At 40.0% G+C, this 12,013-nt stretch overlaps 1 protein-coding gene across 1 annotated transcript in view; it reads left to right on the top strand.

Annotated features, from left to right (window-relative positions):
* Window positions 1–12,013, top strand: part of KDSR (3-ketodihydrosphingosine reductase) — a 40,935-nt gene that overhangs the window by 8,936 nt on the left and 19,986 nt on the right. Inside the window, exons 3-6 of the mRNA XM_004379279.2 lie at window positions 4,015–4,071; window positions 6,731–6,796; window positions 6,991–7,086; window positions 10,541–10,732. Of these exons, the coding sequence (XP_004379336.1) occupies window positions 4,015–4,071; window positions 6,731–6,796; window positions 6,991–7,086; window positions 10,541–10,732 (411 nt within the window). The remainder of the gene's footprint in view (window positions 1–4,014; window positions 4,072–6,730; window positions 6,797–6,990; window positions 7,087–10,540; window positions 10,733–12,013) is intronic.

Raw genomic sequence — 12,013 nt, 5'->3', positions numbered from 1 at the left:
CAGATCGAAGAACTCCCTTTAATAATTCTTGTAAGTTTGGTTTGGTTTTTACATATTCCCTTAATTTCTGTTTATCTGGAAATGACCTAATTTCACTATCATATTTGAACAAGAGTTTTGCAGGATGTATTATTCTTGGCTGGCAATTTTTTTCTTCCAAGATTTTATATATGTCATCCCATTGCCTTCTTGTCTGCATGGTTTCTGCCAAATAATCTGAGCTTAGTCTTATTGTTTCTCCTCCATATGTGACTTCCTGTTTTTCACGAGCTGCTCTCAGGATTCTTTGTCTTTGGTTTTGGCGAGTGTGATTATGATATCTGTTGGTGATTTTCTTTTGGGGTCTATCCTGTATGGGCTTCGTTGAGCTTCTTGGATGGCCAGCTTTTCATCTTTCATGATATTGGGGAAGTTTTCTGTCAGCAGATCTTCAGTGATCGTCTCTGTATTTTCTGTTTTCTCCTTCTGTTCTGGAATTCTCATCACTTGCAGATTTTTGCTTTTGATTGTATCCCACATAATTCTCAAGGTCTCTTCAATTTTCTTCGTTCTTTTTTCTGATTTATCCTCAAACAGAGTTGTAGCCAAGTGTTTGTCTTCAATGTCGCTGATCCTGTCTTCCACTGTTTCAAACCTGCTGCTCAGCTCTTCTATGATACTGTCCGTTTCTGAAATCTTGTTTATCTTTTGGATGTCTAATTGTTGTTTTTGTATGATTTCTAGCTGTGAGTTTATCTTAGCATTTTGTTCCTGCATAATTTTCCTGAATTCTTCCATTTTTTTGTCTGTGTTTTCCATGAATTTGTCTGCTTTTTCCATGAATTTGTCTGTTTTTTTCTCGTTTGTGTCTGCTTTTTGTTTCAACTCTTGGATATCTCTGAATATTAGAGATTTGAATTCCCTATCAGGTAGTTCTAGTGCCTTTTCTCCTACTGGAAAGTCATCTGGTGTTTTATTTTGGACACCTGCTGGAACCATCGTGTCCTGTTTTTGTAAATGTAAGAACAAGAAAAAACAGAAAAAAAAAAATAACGAGAAAAAGAAATGCCCTCAGGGATCCCTCTGCGTGTCTGTGCAAACTGATGGGGTAGGTCCCAAGCTGCCCAAGCCACGCAGTACTGCCCAGCTAGAACGGGCTCCCAATTTGAGAAAAGAAAAAGAAAACAAACAAGTCAAAACAAACAAAAGCCCTGGGATCCCACCAGCGTGGCAGCATGGGCCGGGAGGCAGTTTCACATTCGAGTGGTGTTTCACAGCCTTTCAGGAAGAAGCAAAGATGGCGCACCAAGCCAGGTATTTGAGAGAATAGAGGGGGAGGTGGTGAGAGATATGGATGAAATCAAAAGAAGCAGAAAAAAGCAACACCATCAGCCAGCAAATGGTGTTCAGGAAGCCAGCCAGTGCAGGTGGGTGGAATCCAACCAGCACTGGGGGGAAGCCGGTGCTTCTCGACCAAGAGACTGTGACCACAGGAAGCAGAGGAGGCCGAGTAGGGGTGAAGAAGGGTGGGGGTGGGAAGACATACATCACTGGTTACCAGTTGTTCTGTCTCCTGCTGGAATCTCCATGAAGCTGCTTTCCCATACCCTCTGTTCAACGATTTCCAATAGGAATCCATGATAGTGGACCTGTGCTGCGTTAGCTGATAGGGGACCTTTGCATGTATCTCTCCTCACTCTCTGTTCTCTGTCAGTTTCTTATTCTATTCAGTGCTTGGCTGAGTTCTTTATCTCTTCATTTGATGCTTAGGGTTTCAGGATTGACGTTTTCTCTGCTTTGCTTGGTTTTTCGGATCTTTGCTGTGGAGGGACGGTGTGGTGCTTCTGTCTGTAGTGCCATGTTACCTGGAAGTCAGCATGGTGTTTTCAGTTGCCTCATATGCATGCGAAAGCTGGACAATGAATAAGGAAGATGGAAGAAGAATTGACGCCTTTGAATTGTGGTCTTGGCGAAGAATATTGATTATACCATGGACTGCCAAAAGAACGAACACATCTGTCTTGGAAGAAGTACAACCAGAATGCTCCTTAGCAGTAGGGATGGTGAGACTGCATCTCACATACTTTGGACATGTTATCAGGAGGGATCAGTCCCTGGAGAAGGACATCATTCTTGGTAAAGTAGAGGATCAACAAAAAAGAGGAATACCGTCAATGAGATGGATTGACGCAGTGGCTGCAACAGTGGGCTCAAGCATAACGATTGTGAGGATGGTGCAGGAATGGACAGTGTTTCGTTCTGTTGTACATAGGGTTGCTATGAGTTGGCAGCTAACAGCAACAGGCGTTAGTTTGCCCAGCCCATCTAAAAAGTGATCTTCACTATATTTACTTTTTATTTCTTGACATTTTCTATTGGTGTAAAAACAGAGTTAACACAACATTTGCCAATTCAGCATTTTTCACATGTACAGTTCAATAATACCAATTGCATCAGTCACGTTGTGCAATCATCACCAATATCTGTTGCCAAATTTTCCATCCCCATAAACAAATGCAATGCTTTCTAAACAATGACCCCTCTCCCCCCTTCCCTCCTGGTGCTGGTAACCACTAATAAAATTTGATCTATATATATTTGCCTATTCTAGGTATTTCATGTAAGTGAGGTCATATAATATTTGCCCTCTTGTGATTGACTTACTTTACTCAGCATATTTTCAAGGTTCATCCATGTTGTATCAGGACTTCCTTTGTCTTTATGTCTGTGTAATACTCCATTGTATGTTCTTCCCTTTTGATGCTGATCAATAACCATATGAACTAGAAACACAGACATTTCTTATAAGCAACATCCACGTGGTATAGAGAGTTCATAATTACAATATTTTTAAATAGTGTATCTGAATACCTTCTACTGCAGTAGTTTTCCTCGTAGTTCATTTATACCATGAGTAGTGAAATTAGGCCTGAGAAAAGTTAAGAAATCTGAGGAACAAATTTTGTCAAGAGAACATTTCCATAGAAATGATTACTTCATGATTTATTACTTTCTGTCCTCTTTTAGGTGTCCCTAGGTGGTACAAACGGTCAGTGCACTTGGCTGTCAACCAAGAGGTTGACAGTTTGAGTCCAACCAGAGGACTGTATTTACTTTTGTGGTAGAAGAGGAAAATTGGACAGTTTTATACTGTACCTACCCTTGTTGCAGCAAATCTGAGGGTAGTTTCTCTGAACACACTGTTGACATGGAGTCACACATCCGTAGCTTTGTGAAGCATTGCATATCAATATGCTTGTCCTTGTTATATGTTACAGCTGAATAATGTGAGATCAATACATTTATTGCAATTGATAGGGTGGCTGTCATCAATTAATACTGTTAATTGGGATTTTGAGGGTTTTTTTATTATCTTTCACTGATAATAGAAAACTTCACAGTTAATTTGAAAATATTTGCTATCTGTATGGGTTTCTTCACAAACTTGGTGGCTCAAAACAACAGAAGTTTATCCTGTCACAGTTCTGGAGACCAGGGGTCCAAAATCAAGGCATCAGTAGGGCCATGCTCCCTCCGAAAGCTCTAAGGGAGAATCCTTCCTTCCCTCTTCCAGCTTCTGGTGGCCCCAGGTGTTCCTTGGCTTGTGGCAGACTTCAGTCTCTGCCTCTGTCTCCACACAGCCATGTTCTCCATGCCTCTGTGTATCCTCCTCTGTCTCTTTTAGGGACATTCTCATTGTATTTAGGGCCTACCCTAATCAGTATGACCTCATTTCGAACCTGACTAATTACATCCATAAAGACCCTATTTCCAACTAAGGTCACATTGTAAGGTTCTGTTGGACGTGAATTTTGCGGGGATACTGTTCAGTCCATCTCACTGTCACTTACTTATAGTTTAACATACTTTACAATTCGTTTCTTTTGTAGACTGTGGTCCATAGCTGTGCGATACAGACGGTGTTTTCTAGAATTTAATAAATATTTAAACAAATAATTGCTTTTTCTCTCCTTTTAAGCAAGCGGACAGACAGATGGAGAGTCACCAGAACTAATTGTTCTCTGTTGCTTTCAGGACAAGCTGCTGCAGGCCAAGAAAGAAATTGAAAAGCAGTCTGTTAATGATAAGCAGGTAAATTCACTGTCTCCAGGATGCATTTTCTGTATTAACCAACCCTTAGTTGTATACTGGAAAAAGGTTACTTCAATGGTGAATAGTTCATTGAAAACAAATAGGATTTCCCTAATTAAAATGCAAACTAGAGAGACCGTTTTTAAAAAGGTGAAATTATTTAAACTGTCTAAGAACTCAGGTTATTCACACACACACACACACACACACACACACACACAATGTGTAGACTCAGCGCATACACACACACACACACGAATGATCAAATAACAGAATGTTTGACTTAGAAAATTATTTTATTTCAGTTATTTCTTTAAATAGACTACATGCAAACACTTAAGGGGAAAGGGCTAGTGGACGTCTTAAATTTTTTAAATATTTTGGTTATGGAATTTTTTAATGAATAAAATTATATGTGTACATGTATATATATATAAAATATATATACATCAGTATAAAACATTGTAAGTTAATAACCACATACTCATCATCCAGCTTGAGAAATAGAATATTACAGAACTCTGAAGCCCCCTGTGTGCCCCACATCAGTCTCATCCCTCATCTCATCTCTAGATGCAGCCTCCAGCTGGTTTTTCTGCTGACCTTCCTTTGCTTTTCGTTCTGATTTTACCATGTGTGCATGTAACCCAAAGTAGTATGTTGTTTAGTTCTACTTCTTTTTGAACTTTATGGCATCATTCTTATTTTTCTGTCAGCTTTATTGCGATGTAATTCATATACAATTGACTCATTTAAAGTGTAAAATTCAGTGGCTTTTAGTGTATTCACAGAGTGGTGCAACCATCATCACAGTCAATTTTAGAACATTTTCATCACCCCATAAAGAAACCCCATATCTGTTAAGCAGTCGCTCCCACTTCTTCCTAACCTCCTCCCCACTAATTACTAATTAGCCCCACTAATCTACTTTTTGCCTCTGTAGACTTGTATGACGTCAGTCTTTATGTATTCCTGTGCAACTAGGTTTCTTCACTAAATATTGCTTTTGAAATCGATCTGTGTTGCTACATACAGATATATAGTTCATTTTTTATCGTTGTGTAATATTCTCCCCTCCCCTCCCCCAAGGCTAAATGCACTTGTTTTCAGGGTTAAGCACAGGCTGAGCAATTCCCCATTGTTACTCTGTGCTGTGTGCCCCTGAGAGTTGGCCAAGTTTGTCTTGCGTGGGCTCTGGGGCTCTGCTTGGTGATCATTTGTCTAGAGAATCTCTGAGTAGCTAGCCTGGATAGTTCCACAGTCAGGAATCTTAAGCCTCCAAGTGAACCAAATATACCTTAGCTCCTAGGTGAGCTCCTCCAGACCAAGATTGACCCTTGGCCTTGAAGTTAATGTCCCACGGCCCATTAGGGCTGTCACCTGGCTCAGCTTCTGAACATGGACCTGAATTAAGGGGACTTCTGGGAGTAGGTATGGTTTGCTTATGTCTTTGTTCCACCTATTGATATTGAATCCCAGTAGGGCAGTCACAGCCATGATCCTGCTCAAGGTGAGGTTTTTTTTTTGTTTTGTTTTGTTTTTTTAACTTATTTATTAGGCAGAACAGAATTTCATATTCTCATGGAATCCAGACTTTCTGGAGCCACTGAGACTGGATGAACCCCCAAAACTTTTGAGATAATCTTTAAACCTTAAATCAAAAATACCCCTGAAGTCTTCTTAAGACCAAACAGTAGTTTAGCTTAACTAGTAAAGAATGTCTGCCTTGAGCATTGTGCTCTTATAAGAACCATCTATATGGGATGAAATTGACAACAGCAACTCGAAAGTTTAGATAGGACACTTAGGGGACAGTGAGTCTATATTAATGAGGGAGGAACAACTCAGAGAAGGAGGGTGAGAATGTGTGCACAACTCAAAGAATGTAATCAGTATCACTGAATTGTACATGTAGAAATAGTTGTATTGGTTTATGTTCTGCTGTGTATATTCTCAACAGCAAAAATAAATTATATTTTTTTTAAAAAAAGTCAGAGCTATCCTCTCTCTCTTGTTCCTGCTTCACTGCTGAATGAATTTGAATTCTTTCCTTGGGGAATCCTCTTGCTATTTACTGTGTGAGGAAAAAATTTTATATCCAAAAATATAAATAAATGAGTGAGTGAAAACAATTTTAAATAAATATATTTCACTTAAAAAAAACTTATTAGGTTCGTTACTCTTTTTAACAATTTTACTGAGATCATTCTCACTTACAGTATGTAATTCGATGGCTTTTGACTGATGTATACACTTGTGAAACCAACCCCATGGTCAAGGGACGGAACTTTTCCATCATCCCCCAAAGTTTCCCCACACCCCTTTGCAGTCCATCCCTCCTTCCACTCCTGACTGTGGCAACCTCTGGCCTGCTTTCTGTCACTGTAGGTTAGTGGCATTTAAGAGGAGTATTTTTATGTTTCTTAAAACATTTTTTGAGTTTATTTACTGCTAACACTGCTAAGAAAATTAAACTTTACTGGTTGCATTGTCAGCAAATTTCAAACACCACAATCTCTACATTCAAAATTGGGCTTCTTCTCCGCTGGAAAAGAATCGCCTTGAATTAAAATACAATTAAATAAAAAAATCTTGCAAAAATAGTTTGAGACACTCACATATCTGTGATATTTTTTTTTTGTTCCCTCCTTTTTAACAGGTGGTGCTTTGTATCTCAGTTGATGTATCTCAGGACTACAACCAAGTAGAGAATGTCATAAAACAAGTAAGAGACTGGGCTAGCTGGAATTAACTCACTTGCATTTTGATTGGTTCTGACCATTTTCCTGGGTGGCTTGGAGTTGGTAAATCTGTCATATAGATTTAATAGTTTTGTGGATTTTATCTATTAGCATTGATTTTCTACTAAGTGGTTTTTCTCTTTTCTTTCTTAATGTTGGCTCTGATAAATCTTCCTAGGCTCAGGAAAAACTGGGTCCAGTGGACATGCTTGTAAACTGTGCAGGAATGTCACTTGCAGGAAAATTTGAAGAGCTGGAAGTTAGTACTTTTGAAGTAAGTAAAAATGTGTGCCCACTTGGGTAGCCCATATGTTAAAAGTAGAAAGAAGCTTTAAGATTGAAACAGATAAAATACATTTAGATGTTAATAGGAACTATAGAAGACTAGAAGAAAGCTGAATAAAGGTTTTGCTGTCAGTACCATGACCAGCTAACCTTTAGAGTCTAGACAAGTCTGTCTGAGCCTCAGTTTCTCAGCTGTTAAATGGAATGAAGCCTCCAATCTCACAGAGATTGCTGTGACAATTCACTGAGGGAATATCTATGGGGAAGTATTTTGTAAACCAAAAGATGTTGGGTTTTCATGTGAAGTATCAGTATTTGGAACAATGGAAAACCCAAGAAAGTTGAAGACAGACTCCCTAGGGGTCTCAATACATGAAAAAAAGATAATGCGTCTTACTTATGTTTATATTTTTAAACAGGTTTGCCATGGAACCTGTCTTGGTAATTCATGTTAGCCCTAAAGAAATGAAGTTAGATTTGAAATCTTTTCTAAGTGCAAAACATTTTTTAGTAGATAATGTTTCAGTCTTTTTCGTATGTTCTATTGAGCCTTCATTATAGTGATGAGGTGTAGATGCTGTATTGGTTTCCTAAGGATGCTGTAACAAAATACCAGAAACTGGGTGGCTTGTAAGAACAGAAATTTATTATCTCACAGTTCTGGGGGCTAGAAGTCCAAATCAGGGCATTGGCTCTGCTTGTTCCTTCTGAGGGTTCTGAGAGAGAAAGTGTTCCGTGCCTCTCTTCCAGCTTCGAGTGGCTTCTGGCAATCCTTGGTGTTCCTTGACTTGTAGGTGCATCTTCACATGGCTGTCTGTTCTCTGTTTCTCTGCCTCTTCACTTTAGAACGACACTAGTCTCACAGGATTAGGACATACCCTACTTTATTATGGCCTCATGTTAACCTACCTGATAACATCTTCAAAGATGTTATTTCCAAACAAGGTCATATTCACAGGTACAAGGGTTAGTACTTCAGCATATCTTTCTGGAGGTCACAATCCAATCCACAACAGATGCTTTACTCTATGAAGTTAAATGATACTTCCTTTTATAGCAAAGGAGACCAGTAGTTTACATGTCTTGCTTCTGGCTGATGGTGTGAAAGCCCCATAAACTGTGATTTCCTTCAGGAGAGCGAAGCTGGAGACATAAGCAGAGGGGGGACTTAACCTAGGACTTGAGTGTCCTCAGATTCCTTTATCAACCAGACATCAAAGGTAGTTGTCTCGGCTTGTATACCTTTATCTGTAAGGAAGCAAAGTGAGACTCTGAAGATTATATCAACAGCTGTGTAAAGAATCGATCAGGGAAAATAGTTGTTATCATAGTCTAGCCATGAAGCGATCAAGGTAACAATGTGGGAGGTGACCAGGAAAAGAGGAGTAGGGCTGTGTGTGTGTACGTGTGTACAAGTGTACAAGTGTACAGAGGGAGAATCAGCCGGCTCACCTTGACTGAATGTGGAAGGCAAAAGGGAATGAGGAACACATAGTTGCATGGTGTTGTTATGTGCCATCAAGTTGATTCCAACTTGTAGTGATCCTCTGGGACAGAGTAGAACTTCCGCATAGGGTTTCCTAGGCTATAACCTTTAAGGGAGCAGATCACCAGGTCTTTTCTCCTGTGGAACTGCTGGGTAGGTTCAAATTGCCAACCTTTAACCATTGTGTCACCAGGGCTCCTCGCATAGTTGTAATAAATAAATGCATAGTTGTGAAGCCAGGACCTTGGAAAGTGGAAGTGTGTCTGTTTGGGGGCATAGTGAGGGAGATTGTTTGCCTTTGCATGTCTCATGGAAGTACTGAGATATCTGAGTGGATGTTGTGTGTAGGTGTGTGATTGTACGCGAGAATAGAAGAAATCAAGTGTATAATGCCAGGGGAATGTGTGTGGCTGTCTGTGACAAGGAGAGAAGGAAGCAGGTGAGATGAGGGAAGAAGTAAGAAAAAAAAAAGAGAAACATATCTATCTGTCTATATATGTGTATGTGTATCTGTCCTGTAGGGTTGCTGTATGGTCACTAAGAGTTGGAATTAACTTGACGGCAGTGAGTTTTTTGGTTTGGGGTGTGTGTGTGTATGCACACACATGTATATGAAGCATGTTGAAATATAAAAAATGCACCATTCCAGTCTTTTTGAAATAAACTCATCTTACTCTTCAGCCTTCAGTCTCCATTCACACTGCCGTTGCCTTCCTTCACTCTCTCCTTCTTTCTTTTTTAGAAAATAACAGTTTATTTCCTCCCCACCCCAGCATCCTTTCCACACCCATATCTTCCCACATAGACTCTTGGTCCCTCTCTTCCCCAGCAGCACCGTTCAGCAGGCAAAAGGTGGGCTTTGGCATCAGACTAAACCTGTTTCAAATCTTAGCTCTGATGGTTTCAAATCTAACCATTTACTAGCTGTGTGATCTCAGGCAGACCATTCTTTTTTATTCTGATCTTAGTTTCATTTCCATCTCTGTGAAATGAGTGTATAGCTCACAAGCTGTGAGGATTAGTAACAATGTGTTTAACTCAGGGTAGATATTTAATAAGTGTTGGTTTCCTTCCCCTTTTATTCCTTCAACCCACAAATATTCAGGCGTGCCTCCAGTGCATCAAGCTTTAGCCTGGGGTCTAGGGATAAACAGTGGTGAGCAAGAGAATAAATAAAGTCTTGGCCCTAGTCAGGTCGGGCAGACCATGACAAGTAAGCGCACAGTGTGAGTTCAGATTGTATCTGGTGCTGTGGAGGACAGAAGCATGGAGCTACCTACCTCTGTCTTCACATGGCCTTCTTCCATATATATGTGTCTCTTCTGTGTCTGTCTGTCTGTCTCTCCTCTTCATATAAGGACACCAGTCATTGGATTTAGGGCCCACCCTACTCAAGTAGGAGCCTTGGTGGCGCAGTGGTTAAGAACTATGGCTGCTAACCAAAAGGGCGGCAGTTCGAATCCACCAGTCGCTCCTTGTAAACCCTATGGGGCAGTTCTACTCTATCCTGTAGGGTCACCATGAGTCAGAATTGACTCAGCGGCAACAGGTGTGGTTTGGTTTTTCTGCTCCAGTGTCATCTCATCTCAATCCTCAACTAATTACATCTACAAAGACCTTATTTCCAAAAAACATCACATTCTGAGGTTTGGGTAGACATGAATTTTGGGCGGCTGTTAGCCCACTGCATGAGGAGAAAACTAATTCTGACCAGTTTTCCACAAAGGACATGCTGTCCTTGTGAGAATGCAGCCCAGTACAGGGTCAGATTGAAACAGGCATCAAGGTCCTGTCTTACTTTAGAGGGTCATTTAATCATTCACTCATTCATCATATCTATTGTACTCCCAAATCAGTTGGGATTGAAGAATTCAAGTCTGGAAAGCGGATAGAACTCTCGCTGAGCGCCTTGAAGGTCTGAGCCTGCTCACTCCCTGTGCTTCTTTGTTCCCTGCAGAGACTAATGAGCATCAACTACCTGGGCAGCGTCTACCCCAGCCGTGCGGTGATCACCACTATGAAGGAGCGCCGCGTGGGCAGGATCGTCTTTGTGTCCTCCCAGGCGGGACAGCTGGGCTTATTTGGCTTCACGGCCTACTCTTCGTCCAAGTTCGCCTTAAGGGGATTAGCTGAAGCTTTGCAGATGGAGGTGATCTTGTATTTGTTTCTATATCTATTCCTGTCAGCTCAGCAGTATCTGTTCCCCTTTAGTTTAGTTTTTTTTTTTTTTTTTTAATTACTAGTCTTTTTCCAAATTATTCCTCCACGATTAATGAAACTCAGTGCCCCCTAAGCAGTGACTCTCTCTCTCCCCCTCTTTCCCACCCCTGGTAGCCACTAATGAATTTTGGTCTCTATATATGTGCCTATTTTATATAAGTGGGATCATACAGTATTTGTCCTATTGTGACTTATTTCACCCAACATAATGTTTTCAAGGTTCATCCATGTTGTAGCATGTATAAGAACTTCATTTCTCTTTGTGACTGAGTAATATTCCATTGTATGTATGTACCACATTCTGATTATCCATTCATCTGCTGGTGGACATTTAGATTGTTTCCACCTTTTGGCTATTGTGAATAGTTCTGCAGTGAACATTGGAATATCTCCTTTACACATGTTGTTGTGTTAAATTAGAGATTTGCAGACTTGACGATAGTGAAGGAGAATTGACTCAACCCCCTAAGTTTTATAGGTAACATTTTTCATTGCTTAAAGGTTATCGTTATGATGGAAGCAAAATGAGTATGGGTTTTTCACTGGCTTGATTTAGTACACAAAGCACTACTAATATCTTCACAGTACTTTTGGCCTAAAATTGTGTGAGTCTGCAGAAGGTTAACCAGATATTTTATTCTGTGGACATTTTTCTTTAATAAAAACATCTGTCCTTGACTGAGTAATGACATTAACATGTGTTTGAGGGAAGAGCTTACATCAGCTACTGTCTAGCTGTCAGCTTTTAGATAAATCTTTTGACTTGGTCTCAGTTTCCCCATCTGTGAAATAAGATGGTTGGACTAAAAATATATTTGAGTCTTAATAACATATTTTAAAGAAATATTGATGAAAGCGAATGCTTTTTATTTTCACAGTTGATAGTACGTTTTGTGGAAGAAGACGTAGTTAGGATTAACATCAAAATACGCGTTTGTCATGATGTGTCCAACCTCATACCTGAGCTCCGAGAGAAGTAGACTTCCACATTATTGTCACGTGGGGATGCTTAGATGGCATCACACCTACCTATCCAAAATCATATACTGAAAAAGGCAAGGTAAAAATTCTTACTGTTGCAGGATAGACTGAAATATAACACGATATCATGGTGTTAAAAGTCAAGCAGAAAATTCATTGTGGTCAACCCTCTTGTAGTAAATAGGATTTGGGAATCTGTATCATGTTTTTAGCTCAGGGGTTGGCAAGT

The sequence above is a fragment of the Trichechus manatus genome, unplaced genomic scaffold, assembly GCF_000243295.1.
Source record: "Trichechus manatus latirostris isolate Lorelei unplaced genomic scaffold, TriManLat1.0 scaffold00063, whole genome shotgun sequence".
Taxonomy (NCBI): Eukaryota; Metazoa; Chordata; class Mammalia; order Sirenia; family Trichechidae; genus Trichechus; species Trichechus manatus.
Note: the sequence above shows the minus strand (reverse complement) of the source record. Positions and strands in the feature narration are given on the sequence as shown.